This window comes from Heterocephalus glaber, unplaced genomic scaffold (assembly GCF_053883595.1).
Source record: "Heterocephalus glaber isolate CG9 unplaced genomic scaffold, H.glaber_assembly_v1.0 deba00001689, whole genome shotgun sequence".
Classification (NCBI taxonomy): domain Eukaryota; kingdom Metazoa; phylum Chordata; class Mammalia; order Rodentia; family Bathyergidae; genus Heterocephalus; species Heterocephalus glaber.
Window position 1 is genome coordinate 8,005,128 of NW_028258414.1, and position 26,351 is coordinate 8,031,478.

A 26,351-nucleotide genomic window follows, 5' to 3' on the forward strand; every position below is an offset into this window, starting at 1 on the left:
CGCGCTACGGCAAGCGGCTAGCCCCAAATGTCCCGACACGCAAACTTTCCGGAAGCTCCTTGATCTCGAAGCTGAAAGGTTTTAGACGCGGAAGGGTGCACGCTGGGAGTAGTCTGAGCCCGTTGTAGTTAAGCTTTTCGCCGGGTTATTTTTCAGAGGCGGCAGTGTAAGACTGCATAACTCTGTAATCATAAAACTCCCCTAGCCCCACCTGTGATTGAATGTGAGTAAATAGATAAAGATGCTTCTTAGTTTCGGGACACTAGATAAGATCCCTATCAGTCGTAATTATCCAACCCTTTGTTCCGGACACCACTATCTATAAACCAATCTACAAAGCATCTGCTGACTAACAGTACATGTCAGGCTAATTAACATACAAATGTAAGACCACTAAACCTTTGTTCCTTCTTCTGTAAATTTCGCCTGTTAACTCCCCTGCAAGCCCGTATAAAAAGAGCCTCGGACTCTGGACTAGGCCTCTCTCGAAGCTACTTTGCTTTGGGAGTGCCGTCTGGCCAGACTAAGGTCTGTTTCACTTTCCAATTTGTCCGGTGTGTTCCTTCCCTGGTGTTCTTCGTTGCAGTCAGCTCCTTGGAGCATTTGGTAAGGCCTTTGGTCTTACATTCTGGAGGCACCGCTGGGATCCCTGGGTGTGCTTCACTATAGTCAGCTCCTCAGAGCTTTTGGTAAAGACAGCGGTCTTACAGCAGGGAATTTCAAAGCGAGACAGATGGTTTAGGTGCCCCCAGGAGGAGTCTTTAAAGTGACTCAGGGGATTGGAGGTATTTCTCGGTTTTAGAGCACTTGCTTAGTGTGCCCTGGGGCCCTGCGTTCAGTCCCCAACACCCTCGCCCCCATCCATCCATCCATATCCATCTATACGTAAAATGACTTGGCAGCCCCTAGACACTTACACTTCAATATGTTCCTTCCCTCAGGGATTGCACATCCCGAATTTTTGGGGTCATCTTTGGTTTCCTCATTTTTATGGCGTTGAAGTGGTATCTTGACCTAATTCTATGAGCAACAACTGTTGGAAGGTGATAGCCCCTTTCCTTGCTCTTTCAAGCCTAGTGATGATTAAGCTTTCAGCTCTTTCCTGTGCAAGGGTTCTTCACAATCTAAAAATGTGATCACACCCTAGTAAAGTCCCTTTATGGATCCTTCTGTTACCCTCTGCCCGGAGTGTCTGCAGGGCCTGCCTCCTATGCACAGTTAAAGCAAATCCAAGAAAAAGTAAGAAAAGAAACAACAAAGCAAATAGATTATCTGCACAAGGTAGACAATGGCGATAAATGAATCAGATCCATTTCCAATCTTATACTAATTATTTACCTTATGCATAAGAGTGATTGACTCTGACCCCAGAAAATTGCTAGGTGAGCTTGAGCACGTTTAGGTCTGAGCTTTGGAGAAGGAGAACCTGGGAGTGACAGTCAGGCCGGGGCCAACACCAGGTCACACAAGTCAATTCACCCTCATCGACCTCCGGCAGAAAAATGTGGCTTCTAGTTCCCTGGCACTGTCTGTAAGAAGGGGCATGGCTTGACCCAGGCCATACGGTTCTTTCTCCCTTGGGGAGCCGACTCCTGGTACTTCCTCAGGTTAAAGTGGCAGAGGCCAGTCAGGCATGATGGGTCATGCCTGTAATCCCAGCACTGCTGAGGCAGTAGAATTGCAAGTTTGGGCCCAGCCTTGGCAATTTAATGACTTAGTGAGCTGTGTCTCAAAAATAAAAACTAAAAAGGGGTGGGGATATAGTTCAACGTGAAGGCTCTAGTTTCATTCCCCAGTAGGCCATATGGGAGGGCAGAGACTAAAGGAAGGCTCCAATCTTCTTCACTGCAAACCAGTATTTCCTCAGTTGCCTCCATTAATACAAAAAACATTTTTTTTGGTACTGGGGATCGAACTCAGGATCTTCTGCTTGGGAGGCAGGCGGTGGCACCACTGAGCTAAATCCCTGGCCCCATTAACAGAATTTTGAGAAAGAAGGATCTCCAAAGTTTCCTCAGTTGAGTGTCTTCAAACTGTATTCCTAATTTGTCACAGAAGCTATTACCTCTGTAGTTGTGGTGAGGGAAAGACGTGCAGGGATCTCCTCCGATTTCTACCCCCACACCACCCTAAAGCCAGGCAGACCAGCTCTGTGTTTATCTTTTTCATTTATTGAGATTTTGTTTGAAAACTGGAGGTCGGATGTGGTGGCACACGCCTGTGATCCTAGTACTCGGGAGGATGAGGCAGGAGGATTGCTGTGAGTTCAAGGCCAGCCTGGGCTATACAGTGAGTTCAAGGCCAGCCTAAACTACATAATGAGATCCTGTCTCAAAAAAAAGAAGAAGAGGGCCAGGGGTTTAGCTCAGTGGTTTCTCTGCCTGCTGCGCAAGGACCCGAGTTCAATCCCCGGTACCAAAAAATTTTAAAAATTAAAAAAATTTTTTAAAAAGGAAGAAGAGAAGGAGGAGGAGGTTGCTTGTCAGTATCTATGGATAGCAAAGATTGCAATAAAGCAAGCTGAATAAAGGTGTAGTTAGATCAAGCCTCAACTAGGGGCACCACTGCTCCAGGAACCCCTCCCTTTTTCTGGTCTAGGGATGGGACTTCTCATTTGTTCAATCAACAAATAATTTACTTAGCACCAGTTACATGCTAGGTGCTGAGAAATAGTACTGAAGAAACAAAAATGTTTCTTCACTCATGGGGCTTCCATTCTAATGAGGAAAGACACTAAGTAAAACATAAGTATATGACAGTGGTAAAATGAAGTGGGCTGTCCCTACATGTGGTATAATATAACTTTGTATTATTCCCAGAGTGACTGAGCATTTGATTATATTTATGGGCTGATGTCTTGTGCATTTAGCCTTATATTCTCAACTGGTCGATGAGCTCTTTGAAGGCAGGTACTTTGTTATATATTTGGGACTGAACCATAGTAGAAGTTCAGTAAACATTTGATTAAGTGCTTATTTCCCTGCGATACTTTTGCCTGCTGGGATGGTGTCTTCAGAAAATCCTGTCCATAAAAAGATCAAGTTACACTTAACAAGAACAAAATGTTAGGAGACAAATTTTATTAACTTATACAATAGTTAATACCAGTGGCTGTCTAGGAAGGTTCCCAGTGGTTACCTAATCAGCGGAGTGTAGACTTTGCCCTAGAAAGTACAAAACGGGGAGCTGTACACAGCTCAGATTAACTTTTTGTCAGTAGTGTGTACAAGGGTCATGTGGCTCTGGGTCTCTGGCCAGTGATGGTTTCAACAAAGAGGCAACCCAAATTTGGTAGTTTTGATGCATTTCAATGCATCCTCAGAACTGTGCTTTGCTGGTGAGAGTACTTGGACTCTTTTTGTACTGGTGTCTGAACCCAGGGCCTTCCCACTGAGCTATATATCTAACCCTTTTTATTTTTTATTTTGAGACAGGGTCTCACTAAGTCCCCGAGTTGCCCAGGCTGAATTTGAACCTATGATCCTCCTGGCTCAACCTCCCAGTGTCTGGATTACAGGTGTGTGTCACCACACTCAGCTCAATACAGTCCTTGGACTTTTGGGATCAGCAGCCAAAGAGCCTGAAGCAACACTAACTTTGTTCAGGGCTCTTCAGTGCTTACACCTCATAGGGGCACAGATGGACCACCTTATAGTGGTGTTCAAACTAGGGAAGTTGTGCGGTGGGGTTACACCAAGACACCCCAAATGGTATATGAAAACAATGTATGTCATTTAAATAAAATAACATCTGTGTTTGAAATTGTTCAAAAGTCCAAAGTCAAAAAAAGAGAGAGAAAAGTCCATGGTCATTCTTTAGGAAGTGCTTGGCTGTTGGGTAAAGGAGCACATTCCAATTTATAAATGTTTGTTCCCTGCTCTGAAATTCACAGGCTGGAACAGGTCCTTGCACCAGGATGTGGCTGTGTAGCTATGAGATGGAGCAGAGCTTGGGGTCTGGACAAAGAGTAGCAGAGCTCCAGAGGTAAACTAGGACTTCTCTCCTACTCAGCATTGCCAGGAAAACCTCTGGTCAGGTTCCCATTAGGTCATCCTCTCAAATTCTGGTTCAGAATCACATGGCCATTTGAGATTTCCCTTGTGATAAAATGGATCCTGCATCGGGAAATGAATGGTAAATACCTAGGACTACACCATATCAGCTCTTTGAGACAAAACACTTCTATATCACACTTTCAGCTCTTTTCTGACAGGTTAAAAAAGATGATTTTAAAAGAGTCAGATGCAACTGTCCAGTTCACATAGTTTCACTGGAAGACCTGACTCCTTATTTTGAGTTATTTACATGTTTCATTTTGGATAGCTGAAGGCACACAGCTTTTAGTGTTTTCTTTCCTTTTGGGGGGGGGGGGGTACCAGGGATTGAACTCAGGACCTTGTGCTTGCAAGGCAGGCACTGGAACCACTGAGCTAAATCCCCAGCCCAAAGGACATAATGTTTTTTTTTCTTTTTCTTTTTCTTTTTTGGGCCGGAGATCGAACTCAGGTCCTTGTGCTTGTGAAGCAGGTGGCAGAACCACTGAGCTAAATCCCCAGCCCTAGGGTTTTCATTTTATGTAATGTTTATTTTCTCCTTTTATACTTGATTTTACCTCCCAGAACTGTGAGTATTGTGAGTGGCTGTGAAAAATATTTTTACAGATTAGACTCAGTGAGTCATCTAATATCAGTGATGAATTTTTCAGACGAGGAAACAGGCCTATAAAACATCACCAGGGTCATATAATGAATCAGAAAGACAGCCTGATTTTAAAACTGTTTCTCAACCTTTTTTTTTTTTTTTGGACTCAAGAATCCTTTTGCTAAACATAAATATCTCAGCTTCTCCTCCACCAGAAACCCTGGTACTACTGGCAGCCAGAATTCTGCGGGGAATCCTTGTATCTTCTGAATGAAGATATTTATTTTCATGGCTAAATGCTGTTCCTTTATACAGGCAGGCATTGATCTTCCCTGGCAGAATGTAAAGCTAAATATGAAGATTGAGAGATTCCATATTTATATTGTAAAAGCTAGGGACTAAAAAATAAAGGCTTGTGTCTATAGGTGATGTGAGATGCAAAATAATACTCATAACATCATCTAGAACTTTGCAAAGAGCTTTCACATCTATATTCTCATCTGATTCACACAACAGCCTAGTGAGGTATTGTTTTTATCAGCATTTCAGTTTCACAGTCTAGAAAACTGATTCACAGAAGTTTTGAGACCTAAAGCTCAAAGTAACAGCAGACTGGAACTCAAACTTAAATTTCCAGAGAGGTTTCCATTATTTCCCTATTCCCTTCTTCAAAAGCTGGTGAGATTTCAGTGGTCTGCAGAATCTGCATCCCTTACCCAGAAATATCTCACTCCAAGGACTAAAAAACTATCATTCCATTAATGCAATGGATCACCATCCCTCTTTACTTAAGAATTACTGACAAAAGCCAGACATGGTGGCACATGCCAGTAATCCCAGAATTTGGGAGGCTAAGGCAGGAAGATCACCGTGAGTTCAAGGCTAGCCTGGGCTCCATAGTGAGTTAAACTGCACAGTGAGTCCCTGTCTCAAAAAAGAAAAGAAAAAATTACCAACAGAGTGTTAAAATATACCAAGGGCTGGGGATTTAGCTAGTGGTTCCACCGCTTGCCTTGCAAGCGCAAGGTCCTGAGTTCAATCCCCCGTACCAAGAAAAGTTTTTTAAAAACCTAAACTTGGGAGTCCAAGGTAGAAGGATTTAAAGTTCAAGGCCAGTCTAGGGGATTTAGCAAGATCCTGTCTCAAAATAAAAAATAAGCCAGGGCCAGGGATTTAGCTCAGTGGTGCCGCCACCTGCCTCACAAGCACAAGGTCCTGAGTTCGATCCCCGGTACCAAAAAAAAAAAAAAGAAGCCAGGTATGGTGGCATACATCTGTGAGCCCAGTTGTGAGGCAGAAGATTGTGAGTTCAAGGCCAGCCTAGGTTACATAATGAATTTAAAGCCAGGCGTGATGGTGCACACTTGTAATCCCAGCACTCGGGAGGCTGAGGTAGGAGGAGTGCCACAAGTTCGAGGGCAGCCTGGGCTGCCTAGTGAGTTCAGGGCTAGCCTGAACTACACAGTGAGAGCCCGTCTCAAACAACAAACAAAGAAAACATAGTGAATTTAAAGCTTGCTTAGACTACATAGCAAGACTCTAACTCAAAAAATCAAAACCAAATCAAACCAAAATTTAAAAATAAATAAAAAGGGCTGTGGCTGTGTCTCAGTGGTGGGACAGTGTAGGGCACCCCTAGGTTCAAGTCAGAAAGACAGCCCAACCCTAACACAGTCCCAAACACAAATCTTAAATTGGATGTGGTAGCACACAGCTGTAATCCTAGCATTCAGGAGGCTGAAGCAGGTGGATTGCTATGAGTTCAAGCCCAGCCTGAGCTACATAGCAAGGGCCTATCTCAAAAACAAACTAATAAACCTTAGCCCCCCTAAGGTTTTTTTTTCACCCCCTTAGGATTTTGATAAAGTAGGCTAGAGTGGACTCAAGAATCTTTTTTTTTTTTGGTACTGGGGATTGAACTCAGGACCTTGCACTCGCGAAGCAGGTGCGGTGCCACTGAGCTAAATACCTGGCCCAGGAATCTATTTTTTAATTGCTAGAATTCTGAAATGCTAAGGCTTATTTGCAGAAATGAATAAGGTATGTTGCAATGTGGCAATGGGAGTCTATTCCTTTATTTCTCAAAATCTCTTTCTTAGGCTCCTTCTAGTTGCTGCCACTTTCACAGGGAGTCACTGCCCAGTCTCGGCATTGTGAGGAGACCAAGGAGACTCAGGGAGGTGCTCACCATTCTCCTGGGCCTGTATAGTACTAGGGGAGGGTACTTGGGACCTCAGGGAGCAAGGGGCCCCTCCTGGTCTGTCATTCTGATGTCTTTAGAGAGATGGTCGGCAGAGGGCGCTAACTCACCACGACTTCCCTCCTCACTGTCCCGGAGGGAGGGTGATTCCGGAAGCTCATCGCTTGGAAACGTTGGTGCATCAAATCTTGCAGAAGGACATAGGATGCACTTATTCATTTTTTCCAAAGGACACAGCTGTTGAGTAGAAGGGCTGACTTCTGGTGAATTACTTAACTTCATAAACCTGTTATTTTAACTATAGAGTGAGGTGGCCTTTGACCTTCTAAGGTTAATGTGATGAATAAATGAAATAATTCTTTGGCCCATAGTACACAGTAGGTACTCAGTGAATAATAAAGATCTTTTTATTCCTGTGTAGTACTGTGATTTATGGCTTTCCCTTTATCCCTTTCATTTTATTTATTTATTTGTCTTGTTTCTTTTGTTGAAACAGGGTCTTGCTGTATAGTTCGGGCTGGTCTTGAATTCACTATGGATCCCAGACTGACTTCAAACTCATGAGGATCCTCCTGCCTCAGCCTCCTGAGTGCTGGAATTACTGGCGTGCACCACCATGCCCAGCTATGCCTTTTAAAAATCCCTTTTTAGTCGTGCTTCTTATTTAGCTTGTTGAAGAATTTATCCTACTCCATTACACTTTTAGTATTGAGGAACTTGCTTGATTTCAAATGAAAACCTCAAAAAGAGAGATGAGAGAGAATAGGACTTAGTTTATGAGTCTTTTCCAATTTGCAACTCACCTGCATTAATCCTAATATTAGATAATAAAAGTGACATTTGCTTCAGTAACAATTATAATCATTTACTACTCTCAAGCAACATTTATGCACAAGCATAAAGATTTCTGAGCCAACAAAATAAATGTTCCCAAATTGGCTAATCATTATTTATGTACTAAACTAGGTGTGGTAGAGCAGGCCTTTAATCCCAGCACTGGGGAGGCTGAGGCAGGAGGATTGCCATGAGTTCAAGGCCAGTTTGAGCCACATAGTGAGTTCAAAGTCAGCCTGAACCACAAACCTGGAAAAACAAAATAAGAACAACAAAACACCAAAGTTTATGTACTTTACTCATAACCTAGGCCTTCAAAATTTCACTCTAAGTCTCTTTACTGTAAATTTCTTTTAAATGATGATTTGGTCATATGGATTAAAAATTAAAATTATTATGGATACACTTAATTATTTTTGACCACCTGAAAAGAGATTTAATGGACTAAATGACAGATCTAAAGATGCTATCATAATATAGTATAGAAATAAGAAAATGGGAAATGGAAAATGTTAAGAGATGTGGAGAATGGAATGAAAAGATATTTATATGTCTAATTGTAGTTATATACTCTTTTTTTTCTTTTCTTTTTTTTTTTTTTTTTTGGTACTGGGGATTAAACTCGGGTCCTTGGGATTGCGAGGCAGGTGCCAGAACCACTGAGCTAAATCCCCGGCCCTATATGTCTGATTGTAGTTCAAAGGAAAAGAGTAGGGAAAATGGAGAAGAAGCACTATTTGAAGGGATGGACTAGAAATTTTCTAGAACTGGTGGAAGATACATTTATGTCTATGCATAATATGTGGATCTGTAGTACAGAAAGCACAAGGTTTACCAAACAGGATAATTAAAAATGAATAAATACCTAGATTAATTACAGTCAAATTTGATAACAAAAAAGACAAAATACCTTTAAAACTGTCAACAAGAAATACTCTTATAAGGAAATAGACTGACAGAAAAATGGATGGGATGTTACTTAATAGTAACAGTGAAAGCCAGTAGTCTTGGAGTTGAGGGTGACAAAACTGTTTTTCAAAGCTAAAAACAAAATAAAGACATTCTGGCTAACTAAAAATTGATAGGGATAAAGTGTATACAGTACTTCTTGATTTCAAAGCTTACTACAAAAGTACAGTAATCACAACCGTGGTGCTGTCATAAGAATAGACATAAAGAGCTAAAGAATAGAACTGCAAGTCCAGAGATAAACTATATTTACAGTTGATTTTCCTCAGGAACACCTGATAACTCAAGGCAGAAAGAAGAGTCAGTTATTCAGCAAATAGGGCCAGGGCAGCTGCATAGCCACATCCGAAAAGATGAAACAGAGTATTTGTCTTATACAATATACAAGTCAAAATGTGTCAAAGACAAATGGGAGAGTTTAAACTATAAAACTTGCCAGGGATTTAGCTCAGTGGTGCCACCACCTGCCTCAAAAGCATAAGGTCCCGAGTTCGATCTCCGGTACCAAAAAAAAACCCCCAAAAACTCGTAGAAGATGAAACAGGTGTGAATCTTCATGACCTTGGATTAAGCAACAGTTGCTTGGGCATCAAAGGTATAAGCAACCAAAGAAATAACAAATTACACCATCAAAATTTAAAAACTTTTGTGCTTCAAAGGAAACTATTAAGAATGTAAAAAAGATAACACATAAAAGGAAAAATATTTGCAAGTCCTGTGCTGCTAAGGACCTAGCAGTCATCATACAGAAAGAAATCTTAGAACGCAAAAATAAAAATACTCAAATTTTTAAATGGGTAAAGGATTTATGTCCGTGTGTGTGGTACTGCGAGATTGAACCCAAGGATTCTTTTCCACTAAGCTACACCCCTAGCCCTTTTTCTTTTTTTTTCTTTCTTTTTTTTTTTGTTTTGGTACCAGGGCTTGAACTCAGGTCCTTGCGCTTGCCAGGCAGGTGGCAGAACCACTGAGCTACATCCCTGGCCATTTTTTTCTCTTGAGATAAAGTCTCACTGAGTTGCCCAGGTGGGACTCAAACTTTCAATCCTCCTGCCTCTGCCTCCCTGAGTGCTGGGATGACAGGTGTGAGTCACTGCGCCCAAACTTGGGCAAGGGATTTGAATAGACAGTCCTTCAAAAAATACATAGAAATGATCAATTTCCAGGGGAAAGATGCTTTTTAAAAAGATGCTCAAGGAGGCCAGGGATTTAGCTCAGCGGTTCCACCGCCTGCCTCTGCAAGCACAAGGTCCCAAGTTCGATCCCTGGTAGAAAAAAAAAGCTCAACATTACTAAACATGAGGGAAATGCAAATCAAAACCACAATAAAATAACACTTCACAATCACTAGAATGGCCATAATTTTTCTTTTCTTGTGGTGCTGGGGATTGAACCCAGGGCCTCATGCATGCTGAGCAATCCACCACTGAGCTACACAGAGTGCTCAGCTATTCCTGAGAGACAGGAAAAAGAAAACTGATCATAAAAGCAAGCTCTGTTTGGATGTGGTTGCACATGCCTGTAATCCCAGTACTTGAGAGGATGAGGCAAGAGGATCATGAGTTCAAAACCAGGGTGGACCAGCCAGATTCTCTTCCCCCCAAGGAATCTGACTGCATAACTGAATTGTCCTCTATGGCCCATCCCTGGCATGGACATGTGGACAGATGATTAGAAGTGTAGACCCAATTCAAAGTGGGTCAATCAAATTCAATCCCCAAGAAAGAGCTTGGTGTGGAGGATGTAGGGAGGGTAGAACTCAGGGCTCCTACAGAGAGGAGAGACCACATAGTGAGAAGGAGATACTGAGACCTAGACTGGCCAGAGAAGAACCTAGAAAGAGGAGAAACAGAGGGAGAAATCAAGTCAGAGACAGTCTGAGAAATGGAGCATGAAGAGCAAGATTGGGTATGAGATTGGGAGAGCAGAAACCAGTGAGGATGGGAGGGAATAAGAAAGTCAAAACTAGGGGAGAGATAGCCTGGATTCTGATGCCTCTGAAGTTTCTGGTTCCAGTCCTTTCTGAAGTTAGCTGGAACCTTGTTACTTGTAATCAAGACTTCTGGCTGGGTGAGGTGTTGCCTGCTTATAATCTCAGCAGTCTGAGAGGCTGAGGCAGGAGGATTGCAATTTTGAGTCCAGCCTGGACAATTTTACAAGAAGACTGTCTCAAAAGAAAAACAAACAAACAAACAAACAAATAAATAAATAAATAAATAAAATAAAAGAGCTGGACATGTAGCTCAGTGCACTGGGGTTCAGTCCCCAGTGCTACAAACAAAAACCTTCCAGGGTGCAGTCCCCACCTCTACTCCTTGGCTCTAACCAGTCTGTCTGCAAGAAGCCACACCCATCTCCTTGTGCTGCCTCCAATTTTGCTTAAGTCCTCTCAATCCTTCCAGGCTCAGATCTTGTCCAGATATCTGGGTGACTTTTTCCTCTATCACTCCAGCTGCTTGAGCTTTCCAAATTCTGGAGAGTATTGTCTGGAAAATCCCTGTATATAAGCATCCTCCCCTAGCTTCCTGCCTGTGCTTTCCCTCCCTGACATCGGTGTCCAGCTTGCTAGAGCTCACAGTAATGAGGGGTCAGTCCCTGGACAGGGGGCTGAGACTGAACCCTAGGGCTTTGCAGAGGGCTTGATCCAGCAGGAGGAAGAGAACAACTCTAGAACCAGCAGTGATCCTGTGCACTCAAGGCATCCTGGGAACTGTGGCCATCACCTCACTGCAAACCCCCATCAGGACTTTAGAGGTCTAGAGTAGAATCTAGAACCAGCCCCTCCATTTATAGATAAGGAACTTGAGGTCTGAAGGAAAGTTACACAGCTGGCAAGTAGCACATCTGGCTTTGAAAGCAAGATGCTTAGAAACTGGGTGTCACTGGCTCAACTCAACCATATTAGGTTTTATCCTGTCTCATCAAGGTCTGTTGCTTGCACACCCGGCCTGATGTCTAGTAGGCATTGGAGAGATGTATGGTGAATAAAGAAATGAGTCAGGTGCTAGCTGCTGCCTGCCGGAGTTCCTTTATCCAGGCCCTCATTTGAGGACAGCAAGGGAAGGACGTGCACTGGGGGCCACCTTCCCAGCACCTCCCATGGCAAGGGCCTAGTGGTCAGGCCAGAGCACATGCCCTTGGGCTCCTGAACACCAACCCTTTGGCCATGGCAGTCGGGACCACCCATGGCCCAGCTGTCAGTGAGAGCTGTTTCCTGGGAGCAGAAGGGACGAAGTGGGTCGAGCTGCAATCAAAAGGCCACTAGGCCTCAGCCCTGGGTATGTTCACCTTCTCAGAAGCCATGAAGATGAGGTGCTCAGCCAGATAAGTTTCTAACTGGCTATACACTGCACCCCCAGGAGCACAGCTGGTGCTTATCTAAGAGGACAAATCCAGCACAGGCCAGAGGTGGCCATGGATTAGGGAAAGCTTTTGTCTTGATTGTACACAAGGGCCTCTCCTCCCCAGGCCCCTTTCCTGACAATGCTGGAGGGGTTGGGAGACGGGCAGTGAGTGCACCTTTCCCCCTTCCCAGCCCCCTCCAAAATTGTTCTCATACCACAACTGGCCTCTAATTTATTATATAATTTTATTTATTTTACTTTTTGGTGCTACAGATTGAACCCAGGGCGTTCCTAGTGAACTACATTCTCAGTTCTTTTTATTCTTTATTTTTGGACAGGGTCTTGCTACGTTGTCACTAAGTTGCTCAGGCTGGGCTTAAACTTGCAATCCTCCTGCCTCAGCCTCCTAAAGTGCTAGGATTACAGGCACCTGCTGCCACTGTGTCAGATTTACTATTTTAAACCAAATACCTTTTCCAGGGCTGGGGATTTAGTTCAGTGGTTCCGCCACCTACCTCGCAAGCACAAGGACCCGAGTTCGATCCACAGTACCAAAGAAAACAAATACCTCTTCCAAAAACAAAATCCTGCCCATTTGGCCAGTTGTTTTACTCCAGGAATCAGGGCATTTGTTTTTCCCTAGAGAAAAGCTGAGTGTGTTTAGAAGATCATCACTGGGGAGTAAGGTCAGCCAGCCCAGCTGGAGAAGGCAACAGGCAGGAGGAGGCTGCCAAAGGACCACTTAGCCAGCTTGCCAGACCCTGGGTCAAGCTATGTAAAAGCTCCACAGTATTGGAAAGAAAGACAAAAATCAGGACATATTCTTAGTTTTGCTCAGGAGCCCAGAACATGTTCACAACTCCAGGGATATCTGCACTCCCTTGCAAATGGAAAATATTATCCATGAGAACAAACTTGACTCCTGGAGTGTGTGTCTACTTGCCCAGCCCTGTAACTTAAGAGACGCTGGGCCTCACACCACCTTGTGACTGTTCTCCAAGCTCCTGTGCTCACCTGAGCAGCTGGCTCACTTCAATGGTTAAAAGACAGGACAGTGACTTCAAAATCCAAGTACAGAATGTGCATTTATTGACATGCGCACTGGGCCACACTGGGCTTCCAGAAAGAGTAAAAGCAAATATAAAGGGAATCATACAGTTAGCAACCTGGTGTAACCGTGGATAGTGGGAGATGCTCTCTCCAGACTTGGAAGAGAAACAAAGATTACCCTATATTCAATAGCCTCACTTTAAATGTACACCAGGGTTCCAAATTTCAGCCAACAAAATAAGTTATTTACATTTCAAGTAAAAATATTGTTTATTTCACCACCATTTATATGTATCAGCTGTGATAAGGCTTTGTTTACATCCCAAGGAGCAGGACCAAGAACTATGGTTTATATCAGTTATTTCATCTTTAGAATCAGATTATCATTATTACAGAGGTGGGCAAAACCATACACAAAGAATGGGAAGTACATTTGCATTCGTAGCACTAAATGAAGAACTCAGCTGCAGAGTTTACCAGTAGCCAATTTCTTGTGTTTCTGTTTTTCAAAAAGCACGAAAGGGCTTTATTTGGTCATTCTGGGGACTGTGTGCCAGTTGGTATCATGGGACAAAAACAGGAAGAAACAAACAAGCAAACTGCACCAAAACAGATGTGTTTAAATTAACCGAGTGACAGCGCGTGCATCAGTCACGCTGTCGCAGGAGGTGCAGAGGAGTGTGAAGAACCACAGACTCAGTTACTCAGAGGCTGTTGAGCAACCACAGGAAGTCTCATCGAGGGGCCCCCTCCTTGCCGGCGCTGGCCACTCCTGCTTGCCCGCTGCTGCCGCCTGGAGGGGGCTCTTCCTTGCAGGGTGCCTGCAGCAGGGGCCCAGGCTGGGGTGCTTTGGAGGTACTGGAAAGCACTCTGGTGGCCCACCTGCCTCTCTGCACAGGTAAAGGTGAGGGCCACACCCACATTGCTCTTCATGATTCTGGAGGAACCATCAGAGGTGCCATCAAAGCACCGGCCAAGGGCAATCTCCTTGGCTGTGCGAGGGTCCTGGTCTGTGACTGTGTAGATGCCATAGTTGTGGCCCAGCGGGTCCAGGGGTGCCAGCATGGTGTACTCGCTGGTGTCATTGTTGACTGCCAGTGGGAGGTGGTTGACCAGATACTCGTGCAGCATGGAGTTCACGCTGGCTCGACGGCAGCTGCCCTGGGGAATGACTTTCACCAGTGTGCGGTCCACACGGTCCTGGTCGTAAAGCATCCCACTGCACTTGAACTCGAGACATGCGGCTGAGACATTGGGCTGGTCCCTGTCTCGAGTGCTCTTCACATCCCGGATCCCATAGAGCTTCCCCACTGTCCGCCGGTGGGTGCCCCCCATGTTGCGGGATCGCACATTCACCTCCAATGGCCCCACGACCTTCACTTTGATGTAGCAGGCCCTGAACTCCATGGGCTTGGGCCACCATGCCAGGTAGTCTTCAGTCCAGCTCATGGGGTCATCTTCATTAAAAGGAACTGTGTTATAATCATACCGATCCCCCTCAATTTGGTAGAACCGGAAGTGGGCCGCACTGGGAGGTGCCTCCTCACAGGCCCGAAGGTTCTCAAAGGCGTAGATGGGCCCATTGCTCTCTTCGGCTGAGTTGGGCCTTGGCTTGGCCATGCTGATCTGGAAGGCTGTCTTTTTAACCCGGGGGTCCTCGTGGTCTGTGCGACGGTACTTGAGTTTGTTGAGGTAGGGCTGAGGGACACCAATTGCATTGGGGTTGAATTTCGGAGAAGATTCCACTGCTTCCAGCTCCTCCCCACTCAGGGTTGCCAGGACATAGGCGGAGTAGGCATCAGGGGCCTGGTCGTCACAGAAAGCAGGCACACAGGCCCCATTGGGCCCTGTGAGGACACTGTCAAAGCGGCCCCAGGCCCGAGGGTTGGACGAGAAGCCAGTTCTGGGCTCCAGGTTGATCACAGAGACCACGACGCCCTGGATTTGCTCACTGGGCAGGAACCTCTCACTCCGGTAGGCCCTCACCTTGATAAAGCACCTCCTGCTCTCGGGGACATCCAGGTTAAAGAGCCTCCTCTCTCGGATCTCCAGGTTACCCACCAGGAAGGTCCTGTCTTCCCTTTTGGTCCTCCTTTGCCTTTCAAATTTGAAATCGCCTTCTTCCTCCCACAGCCCCGTGTCGGGGTTGAGTGACCAGAGTTTCATCGCGGGCACGTGTTCCGGCATTTTGACCTGGGTGGAGTCGAGGTGGACCTTGACCTTGCCAGCATTCAGTGGCTCTAAGCTGGCCTCATCTCTGAAGTCCACAGAGAACATCCCATACGTCCGCAGGGGGAAGGTGTCTCCTTCATCACTGATGAAGTTCAGGTCACTCTGGGTGGCAGTGGCCGTGGCAATATCTCTGGGATCCAGGAAGGTCACACTGGCCTTCACTTTTCCTGTGTAGGGCTCTCCATTCTGCCTGTAGAAACTCCCAGATGGGATCTCTAGTTCAGCCATGGGGTCTTCGCCAGCCACCTCTCCCAGGGGGATGACGTTGGTCTCCATGGCGTGCAGAGTGACGGGCTCCTTCCGCCGAAGCATCTTGATCTCGTGGAACACCGCACTCCCCTTCCTGTGGAAGGGCAGGACCTTGGTGGTGTTGACAAATTTCTGTAGCCTGTCCACGAAGGTCAGTACCAGCCTCTCAGTGTCCTGGGGGACATGGAGGGTGAAAGTGCCCTTGTAGCCCGTCATGCTCACACGGTTACCCCCCATGTACACGTGGCCGAAGCGCATGGGCTCCCCGGTGTCTGCCGCGCTGACTCGGCCCCGGACGATGCTCCGTGTCTCTGTACACCGCTGGCAGCTGCACTCTTTGGCCACCTTGGTGGGCAGCGTGTACCCACTGCACTGGATCTCCTTCTCCTCCGTTTTGGAGATGCCACAGCAGTTCTCCACGGCATCCCGGCACCTGATCCCATTATCCTGCTGCCCTGCACAGGTCTTGATGGGACAGCGGCCCACGTCATAGTAGAAGGAGTTGGTGGCATTCTGGAAGCAGTCATGGGGCAGCCGGATAAGGTAGCTCTCAGGGGTTGGGTTGCAGGGATTCTCATTGGGGGCTGAGGAGGAAATGGTGCGGATGTTAAGATGCAAGTTCACGTCCCACACGGGGTGCCTCAATGTCACCTCTCTGCAGTGTCCGAGGGACTTGCGTATCTGCAGCTCTGCTTCTCACAAAGCTCTTGGAGGGAGATGGGGCTGCTATGATCAATCCCATCTTGCACGCAGGGAAACGGAACTGGGTGCTGAGACCATGAGTTAGTGGTTCTCTACGGAGGGCTCTGCAAGTGTGTGAGGGGCTTTTGGGGTTACTACCAAAATCAGAGGTGCTATGGGCATACGGGGGCAAGGACTGAGTGCTGGGATCATAGGCATGTGCTTCCTGATGTTTCATGGCTGGCAGTCCCTGGCACTGATTCACTTGAAAAGTTTTTTGTGCATCTTGTATGATTTCACGCACACCCAATGGGACATTCACATGGAATGAGTGGAAAAATCTCTTGAAAATGATTATGATTATAGCCTGGTATGTTTTACTTGGCCTCAACCACACAATGAATTTTTCAAGAATACAGCTACCATATGAATCGATCTAAGATTGCACTCTGTTTAGCTTGGAACGGTACCAAGAATATTCCCTCATTTCAGAAAAATCAACACGACCTGGCATTTGTCACTATCACATTTGTGGTTACTCTGGATTCAAGTGCAAGTGTCTGACCTCTTGGTTTATCTGTGTCATTGTATCAAAGCATTTAGATACTGCAACAATACTTTGTGTATTAAAACCTCTCTCCCACTGTCTCTGTCTCTCTTTTACTTTTTTTTTTTTGGTATGGGGTATTGAACTCGGGACCTTGCACTTGTGAGGCAGGCACTGGAACCACTGTGCTAAATCCCCAGCCTCTCTCATTTTGTTTTGTGAGACAGAGTCTTGCTATGTAATCCAGGCTGGGTCCCCCCCCCCCCGCCGTACCCGTAATTGATCTCAGGACCTTGCACTTGCCAGGTGGTTGGGGAGCCACTGAGCTACATCCCCAGCCCTCTAGGATGGCTTTCAAATCACTGTATAGTCTAGGCTGGCCTTGATCTTATGGTGATCCTCCTGCATCAGCCTCCTGAATGCTGAGATTATAGGGGCATGCCACCACTGCTAGATTTATTTCTCCTTTTTTATAATTAGGACCATATGCTTATATACTTAGAAATTCTATATAGTTACTATCTATAAATTTGAACTTTGAAATAGTAAATCAGTGTGTTGTTGTTTTTTTTAAGTCACTATGCCAGCCAGGTGTAGTGGCACACACCTGTAATCCCAGCACTCAGGAGGCTGAGGCAGGAGGATGGCAAATTTGAGGCCATCCCAGTCTACACTGTGAGTTAAAGGCTGGTCTAATCTATACAGAGACCTACTCCAAAAAAAAAGAGAGAAATCACCACACCAAATGGGAGCATTGGTGTGAGGAACTGGGATCCACTCCTAGGGGCTCCTTATCTCCTCTGCTGAGAACCAAAGGCTCAGTCTTGTCTTTTCTGTGGTCTGTTGCTCAAATGCCTAGCAGTCTATACAATATTCCAGAATTCTTCCAATAATACTCTCTTCCTCTGTGTTTTTATTTTTGTTGTTGTGTTTTGTTTAGGCTAATTGTGCTCGCTTCAGCAGCACATATACTAAAATTGTTTAGGCCAGTTACTAAGATATCTTCTCTCTCCTTCACTTTCCAAGGACAGGTTTCCAGCAGGCCTGTGGCCTCAAATCCCTTCCTCTCTAGTTTTCTTCTAGAAGCCAGCTGTAATCAGGTCACCTTTTTTATTTGTTTTACATTTGTGTGGGGGAGGGTATTGGTTTTAGGCTTGTTTTGTTTTGTTGGGGGGGAGGGGTACTGGGGGTTGAACCCAAAGCCTTTACACTGAGCTACATCCCCTGCCCATTTTTAAAATTTTGGGATAGAGTCTTGCTGAGTCACTAAATTGCCCAGGCTAGGCTCAAACTTTCAATCCTTGATCCTCCTGCCTCATCCTCCCAGAATGCTGGGGTTACAGGCCTGTGTCATCACACCTGATTAAATCATCCTCTTTTTTTAGATCATCCTTTCTTATACAGCCCCCAGGTTCCCCACTTTTGTGCTCCAGTCCAGGCTGGCGCCTTGGTCTGGAATACCTCCACACACAGTTCCTGCCCATTCTTTTTTTTTTTGGTACCAGGGATCGAACTCAGGACCTTGCGGTTTCAAGGAATATGGCAGCACCACTGAGCTAAATCCCCAGCCCCTCCTGCCCACTCTCTAAGACCATGGGTTCACAACTTTGGCTGTAAGTTAGAATCACCCAGGCATCTTTTAAAAAAAATTTTTTTTGAGACAGGGTTTCACTATCTAGTCCAGGAAGGCCTCAAACTCACAGTGATCCTCCTGCCTCTGCCTCCCTCCCGAGTGCTGGGATTACATGCATGCACCGCCAAGTCTGGCTACCCAGGCATCTTTTTTTTTTGGTACCAGGAATCAAACTCGGGACCTTGTGCTTTCAAAACAGGTGGCAGAACCACTGAGCTAAATCCCTGGCCCTACCCAGGCATCTTTTAAACCATGCACACCCAGGCCACATCCCAGGTTAAATCAGATGCTCTCAGTGTAAGGCAGGGGCATCAATATTTTTTTAAACTATCAATAGACGATGCCAATAGGCAGCTAAGGCTAAAAACCACGGTTTAAGCCTTAGCTGAAATCAGCTCCCTAGAAGGTATTTGTCTCTGATCTGTCAGAATCCACAGCCCCATTTCTCCTGTTTTAGCTAAATTTTTCTGACTTTGTCTCTTATTTACATTTCTTCACCCCTCCTCAAATGGTGGCTCTGTGACAACAGGATTCAGGTCTCCGCCATCTCTGGGTCCCAGAGGGCACAGTACTGTGCACAATTTAAAGAGGCCCGAGCATTCACTGCCCAGTTATGTTCCCAGGGTGCTCAGCCTCCCCTGCTGCAGACCCGAGACCCGGGGAACCCAGACAGGCTCACCTGTGACTGTCAGCTGGGCGACCTGCGACTTTGCAGCTCCCGAATCGCTTTGCGCCTTGCAGAAGTACTCTCCGGCCTGCTCCAGCCGTACTTTCCTCAGCACCAGCTTGCCCTCCAGCTTGTAGAGGGAGGGATCCAGCAGTGTGTTGTTGTGATACCTGCGAGGTATAGAGAGGAGGGACCGTGGGAGGGAGATGAGATGGGTGGATGGGTTCCTGCAGATGCCAACATCACTTTGGACTTGGCTTAGCCCAGAGCATGGATCAGCCTAGGAGTCAGGGGCCTTGGTTCTAAGTCCCAGCCCCACCACTTAGATGGCTGTGAATCCTTGAACCGATCATCTCAGCTTCCGCTTCCGGGTCTATAAAATGGCCCCACTGGTCTCCAGCTGACCTCACAGAGTTGCTGGGATTGCAAAAGAGTGGCTGTGAAAGGTGATGAGCCAGCCAGCTTCGAGGGTGCAGGAGGGCTCGATGGTTGCCTGGGCAGCTTCAAGCCTGCTGGCTCTGCCTGTCGGCGCTAACACCCAGGCTCTGCGCTGGTGCCCGACTTCTCACTATCCTACTGGTGATTGTTGCAGAAACCTCTGGTTTCCGAGAAGAGGAGAGGGCAGGGTAGCTGGCAGAATACGCACCAGAAATACTTGTCCGGACTGGGCATCCCCGTGGCCTTGCAGCACAGGGACACGCTCTGCCCGGCTCGCCGCGCCTTGATCTCGGGGTTCATCACGATGTATGGAGTCTCTGGGACACCAGATGAGAAACAGTGTTTAGTCTTTTCTTTGTGATGGGTTCTTGAAGTTATTTGAATTTTGTGGCTCCCCAGCCCACCTCTGATGCTCCTAATACCCACGGGACTTGGTCCACAGTGGAGTCCCCCCTTCCACCATCTCAGCCTGGGACTCCAGGAACCCAGTGACCCCGTGGGGCCCCAGGGACCTTGTGCCAGCCACAATGCCTAAGTACGACCAAAGGGACAGAACTGGCCATTTTGAATAGTGAGATATTGGTGTTCTGCTGGCCTTGGCCTTGACAACTTTTTTTTTCTTTTTGGCCATTCTGCACGATTTCTGAGCTCCTCCTCTCTCTAAGACCTCCAATGCTCACACTGTATTGTAATGAGCTGTTTTAGATAAAGTGGTCTGGAAAACCCTCATACGTTAGGAACAGGACTTCCGATATCTGGAGAAAGAACATGCTATGCTGTGTATACACCAAGTGCAAAGGCCCTGTATTTGAAGAACAGGTAGGAGGCCTTTGTGGCTGGAAAAGAGTGACTCCATGTGGGAGGAGTGATAAGAAAAGAAAGCAGAGAAATAAGGGAGGGCCAGATTGGGGCCCTGTGAGCCACACTGAAGACTTTGGGTTTCACTCCAGCTGAGGCAGGAAATCAGCTCTTAGCACCCAGAGAGCTTCATACCTGCCCTCACGAACTCTGCACTGATGGTAGCTGACTTCAGCTTGGTCTTGGGCATTGTGAGCACAATGGGGACAAACTGGGTCTTCGTGATCTTCAGCTTGCTTTTGCCATCGGGGCACAAGCCAGGGACTTGGAACCTGCCACTGCTGTCCGTCTGGGTCAGCGTCTTCGGCGTCTTGGTCAGCAGGTAGACGGTGGCCCCTGAGGCTGGGTCACCGCCAGGGAGGGAGACAGCTCCATGGAGCATGAAATCCTCACACATGCAGGCATCACACTCAGCATTCACCCGGCCCATGGGGCAGGCCAGGTCACAGGCTGTGGTATAAGGAGCCATATCAGAAGGCGTGTGTGGATTCTAACCCTCCTTCACTACACCTCAGCCTGCAGCCTCGGTTGGGCTTCCCTTTCCCCTTTGCCACTCTTTATTATCAGCTGCTAACTCTTACTCATCCTTTCAGACTGAGCCCAGGACACCTCCTCTAGCCTTCCTGGATTTCTCTAAGCTATGATCATTCCCCTGCTCTGTGTTCCCCACATTATCCTACAGTTCCATCAGAGACATAGTAGAGACTCAGTTAATACCAAGGGGGTGCACAAAAGAACCCATCTCAGACTGACCCTCCAACTACCCATCCTTTCAGGCTGCTTCAGCCTCATTCACTACACCAGCCCTGGCGCCAGAGGGAGAGTGGTACCTGCACAAGCCTGGCTCACACAGAGCTGGCCCTCTTCAGCGGCCTCACTGCACAGTGACACTGTCTCCGCCAGGCAGGTGCGCGTGCGGGTCTGGACCCCCATTTCACCACAGGGAGCTGAACAATTGCTCCAGGGAGACCAGGGACCCCAAATGCGCTCTGTGTCCCGCCGCAGGGAACCTGCAAAATGAGATCAGTGATGACCTAACCTCCCTCCCAAAGTGGCCCTGAGAGGGCTTGTTGCCAAGCACTGGGGTTTGATTCACTGTCTCAGAATATTCAGGGACAGTACCAGCTTCCTTCTCCCAGAGGTCAGGGGCTACATTAACATGGACTCCAGCCCTCTCTGCCCACCCCCTTCCCTCTGGTCTGAGGCAGAAGACGAGCCTGAGTCCCCACTGACATGGGCTCTATGGGTACCTAGGCCTGCAGCATCAGGCTGTGTGAACTGGCAGAGCCCTAAAGAGGAGGGGGGCCATCCATAGGAGCAGGCCTGCAGCTGGTGCCCAACATCTGAATTACCCGGGGCAGGGAAGGGCAGGGCAGGGCAGGATGTCAAGAACATGGACTCTGCAAACACAGATAGGGTGCAGACCCTGGCTCCGCACTTATCAGCTGCAGTATTGTGAGATGGTACTCAGCTTCTCAGCATTCCATGCAATGGCCAAGAGGACACAGTGCAAAGGTCAATGGGAGAGGAAGAATAGGAAGTGACTGGCATGTAGGGGCAGTAACAGGAACCAGCACTTTGTGAACTGGGGTCGCACCCTCTACATTCATGATTTCACTTATTCCTCATCAAAAAATCCTTATGGGATTTACAGTTAGCCCTGCTGCACAACTGAGAAACTGAGGCTAAGAGAATTGCAGAAAACTGGCCTTGGGAACTCAGTCCCGAGTGGTAGGCTTAGGATTCAAAGCCCTGAAGTTGCTCTAGGCTGCTTGAACTTAACACAACTTGATGGAGGGGACCCATAAGCAGAACACTAAGGGGAGCTTCCTGTAGGACTCACCTGGCCGGCAGAGGAAGCGCACTGTGTAGTTGGAGCAGTTCCTGCCAGGCCGCTGCTCTCGGTTGAGGCACCAGAAGCCCTCCCGGGGACTGCTGTGGACCACCTGGCCGCTGCTGCCCGAGGGTATCCAGTCAGTGGTCCGAGCCTCCAGCCGCAGGGGGCGGGTACACACGCGGTCTCCGTAGTAGAAGCGAATGGCATCCAGCCGCTCAAAGTCACCCTGCCCACCTGGGTGGTCAATGTTGAACCATGCCGTCCACTCCCCAGGACCTGAAGGACAGGGAAGGTTGGGGAGCAGCCATCCCTGGGGGCACAAGTGAGCTGGGTTCTTCCTGCTCAGCCTCAGAAGTCCTCCCTGGTACCACTCACCTGGCCCTGGTTGATTATGTCCTCAGCATCTCTCCAATCCTCCCTCTGCCTCACCATGCCAAGACCACATCAGCCTGATAGAACCTTGCCAGTAACTCCCTGCCCAGCCTCTCTGCCCCAAGGTTCCCCCTCCCTCCATGCCTCACCTCCCCAGGAGGCCAGGTGAGATTTCTCCATGTAGCCTGGACCACAAACACCACTCTTTCCACTTTATAATCCCTTAGTAGTTAGGTGTGGTATTGCACATCTCTATTCCTGACTCTGGGAGGCTGAGGCAGGAAGATCACAGATTTGAGCCTAGTCTAAGCAATTTAGCGACTTAATAACACCTTGACTCAAAATTTACTAAATAAAAAGGACTGGGGATATAGCTCAGTCCAGAAGCCACACATTCAATCAATCCCTAGTACTTCAAAACAAACAAACAAAAACAAAAGACATGCCTTTGCAAGGCATTGGGGCGGTGAGCTGACCCCTACTCTCTCTCCATCCTCATGTCCCTTTTCTCCCCACAAGCCTGTGCTGAGTTCCCCACTCTACAGCATTCCTGGGAGATACCAGGCAGCTTCCTGATTCTGAGCTGTCCTATACCATGTCCCTCTGCCAAATGCCTCGTGAAACCCTGGCATCATGCTCCAGTTTCAGAGATCCCCTTGGCAAACTCGGTAAAACCCCAGCCCTCCTGGCCCCGCCCGCTCCAGCCACAACTCACTCTCCTGGGCATCAGCAGGCTTGGCAAAGGCACCAGGGGTCCTCTTCCCAGGCTGGACTCTTCTCACTCCCTGGGTGAGCATTGTCTGCCTCCCTGAGGGCCAGGACAAGAAGAAGCTGAGCAAGAAGCCAGGACTAAACAGGAGCCTCTCAAAATGCAGGGAAACAGTATGGTATGCTGGATGGAACATGAGCTCCGGACACGGGTTCGAATCCTCACTCTGCCACTTACTGCTATGCAACTTCAGAAAGGCTGTATTTCTCTTTTTTCCCACAAGGCAGGGATCCATTAAAACATCACAATGACATAAGGTCTAGTACATTATTGGGAGCAATAGAGCTAGCATGGGGTGCATGCATGGGGTGCATGCTTGGTGAATAGCGTTCTCATTCATGTTCTAGAAATGGAGCATTAGTGGACTGGTCTTCTTCATCTTGGTAAGACAGCCTCTGTGAAACACAGATACTAACTGCCACCTAATAGGGCCATTTTGGCAAGAGCATTCCATGAGATAAACATAAACATGCCTCAAGTCCATGAAGATGAGAGCATTGTGACCTCTGGCAAGCCACTCCAGCCATCTGGCCCCATGTTCTCTCATCGTAAAATGGGGACAATAATGCTCCCTGCCTTAGGGGATTGCGGGGATTACAAAGGCTCACTCATAAAGGCCACTTAACAATAGCTACACAGAAGTATTAGCAACTCCCTTTAGCTGAAAGTCTGGCTCCATAAACATCCCTCTCCCTTTCCTTGGCAGATGGACAGAAATGGGCTGGTGGTTCTCAGGCTGTGGGGTTCGCTGTGGGGTTTGCCCACAAGGAATAAGAACAAGGTCCTGAGGCCATGGGCAGTTGCAGCCCTACTCCACCAGGACCAGAGCTGCTGGGTGGGAATGGGAAGGAGAGGGGAGCACAGATCTGCAAACGTCTTGAAAGGCAATTAACTCCCAGGCCAGGAGCCAAATCAGAATTCTCTGAGCTGCTTAATTGGGGTGATAGGAGCTCTTTTAATCAAGCTAATCTGATTTCCCCTCAGATGGCTGAATGTTAATCATCTTCCCAAACAGCAGCTGACTGGGTGGCGAGAGCAGGCAGGAGGCGGGGCACACAGGGCTGGGTGTTGCGCTGAGACAGCCTTTGTCCCCTGCATCTGTGCTCACAAAGCCTTTGGGGCAGGCCGCTTGAGAAGAGGGTTTCCAGTTTTTGGGTTTTTTTCCTTTTTTCTTTTTTCTTTTTTGCATTATCTGAGTATGAGATTGGAAATGAGAAGAGGAAGGGGAGGTGGTAGAGAGTGTAGGGCAGGGTACTGAGGCTCTGGGGCTTCCACAGGGAAGCAGGCAAATTCTCTCTCATTCTCTTTCATTTTGCAGAGCTCAGTGTCACCGGGTCGGGATCAGAGGGCAAGGAGACCAGAGAGGTTCTGGTGTGTCTGCAAAATTTGATCCAAATGAAAGTAGGCTTTAGGCCAGAAGAATCCTCATGACGCTAAAAACTGACCAAACCCCAATCTGCTTCCGAGAGTTCAGTGATCTCCCGTGACTCCCTTTTGCTTTGGCTGCCAGGAAGCTCAGAGCTCAATTTAGTACTCAGGGGCAGTAACTCTCCTATCTTTTCTCCTCCCAAGGTTCTGTTCTGTGAGTTTTAATATTGGGAACTATCAGATGGGTATGTAACCTGTAACCCCAGAATTCTGGGAAGCTGAGGCAGGGAGATGGCAAGTTGGAGCACAGCCTGGGCAACTTAGCAAGTTAGCGGGCCCTGTCTCAATATAAAAATTTTTTAAAAGGGACGAGATATAGCTCAGTGCAAAGGCCCCAGGTTCCATCCCAAGCACCAGGAAAAAAAAAAAAAAAAAAAAGAGAGAGAACTATGTGAAATAAATCTATCACACAGCCCCAGGTCTTAAGGTCACTGCTGTCTTAAGGCAGATGCACAAACAGATCCCAGATATGACTTCGCTATGGCTAGGGCAGATTTGGGAGGTAGCAGATACTCAGCCTGTACCCAACACAGAGGCAACTTGCAAGACCAGGAAGGAGAACAGCCAGGCATTGGTCCCCTCCATCTTCCCCCTAGCCCTGTGAGAACGTGGCAGGAGAGTGTGAGAGGGCTTCACAGAACCAGAATGTGGTTCCGGAATGTGGTTCCCTGGGAGGTTTCTCAGATCCGGTGACCTACAAAGAAACAAAGCTTGTCAGACCCCACATTTCTGAGTCAGCCCTCATGGCTCGAATACAGAGGTATTTCTTGACCTGTTGAGGATGGAAAGACGGACAGAATGAAGTCTTGCAAGTGGGATAGCTGCTTGAGTTGTAAAACTGAGCAGCTTGGGAGAGGTAGAGGCTCTGGATCTGAGTTCACACAAGGCTGACCCAGGGGCCGGGGCTCACTCCCAGTGGCCTCACATCCAGACCCAGGCTTGGGGGCCCCTTGGTGAGGCTCACACTCTTGCAGAAGAGGCCATGCAGGCCTGTCTCGACCACAGTGGCCCCTCCTAGGCAGGCAGGCTGAAGGCACAGATGCCTCAGGCCTACCACCTCCAGGAATACATTCCCAGATGTGCACAGGCTGCAGCTGGAACACATTCTGCTTGCTTGTTTGGGGCCTGGCTGGGAGTTCCACAGCTAGGAGCCAGTTGTGGGAAAGCAGAGGGGGTACAGTGTGAGAAGCCAGGGCTCCCTAATACTTGCTGAGCATGGGGTAGGGGCTGCAGGGTGTGGAGAGGAAAGCAGGCCTGGTAATGCAGGTTAAGGAACCATAGGGCATGTGTGGCCCAGGCTCTTGCTTAGCAGGACATTTTTCTCTCTCCTCAGAGCCCTGGCCAACCCAGAATCAAAAAATGGTTCCCTTTAGTCCCCAAAGTCTAGAGTGTAGGAAAAGAAAAGTTTCTCCTTTCTGGACAAAAGATCCAGAAACTCTTGGATGCCCCAGAGGAAGAAACAAAAACAGTTCCACAATGCAGACCATCTAGCCCTAAAAGCCCTAACTCCCATCCCCTCTCAGTCCAGGAACAGAGTCCCCAGGAGGTCACATCTCCAGTGAGTGTGGGACTCAACCCAAGCCCTGGGCTCTGAGTGGGAGC

The 26,351-nt window shown here is 47.6% G+C and overlaps 1 protein-coding gene and 1 long non-coding RNA gene across 3 annotated transcripts in view; one reads left to right on the plus strand and one right to left on the minus strand.

Moving 5' to 3' along the window:
* The first annotated feature begins 22 nt into the window (after positions 1-22).
* Positions 23-10,839, plus strand: LOC110344125 (uncharacterized). Its single transcript, XR_002386442.2, has 4 exons — positions 23-223; positions 3,435-3,517; positions 3,893-3,984; positions 7,338-10,839. It is a non-coding gene; the product is annotated as an uncharacterized LOC110344125 (long non-coding RNA).
* Positions 10,840-13,054: 2,215 nt separating this feature from the next.
* Cilp (cartilage intermediate layer protein) overlaps positions 13,055-26,351 on the minus strand; it is a 40,261-nt gene continuing 26,964 nt past the window's right edge. For both annotated transcript variants that reach the window (XM_087198972.1, XM_087198973.1), the window contains 8 exons: positions 25,274-25,443; positions 23,268-23,360; positions 22,187-22,456; positions 21,174-21,353; positions 20,479-20,793; positions 19,694-19,802; positions 19,060-19,217; positions 13,055-16,103 (listed from right to left, as the gene is read on the minus strand). In XM_087198972.1, the coding sequence (XP_087055098.1) occupies positions 13,735-16,103; positions 19,060-19,217; positions 19,694-19,802; positions 20,479-20,793; positions 21,174-21,353; positions 22,187-22,456; positions 23,268-23,360; positions 25,274-25,443 (3,664 nt within the window). In that variant the 3' untranslated portion in view covers positions 13,055-13,734. The remainder of the gene's footprint in view (positions 16,104-19,059; positions 19,218-19,693; positions 19,803-20,478; positions 20,794-21,173; positions 21,354-22,186; positions 22,457-23,267; positions 23,361-25,273; positions 25,444-26,351) is intronic.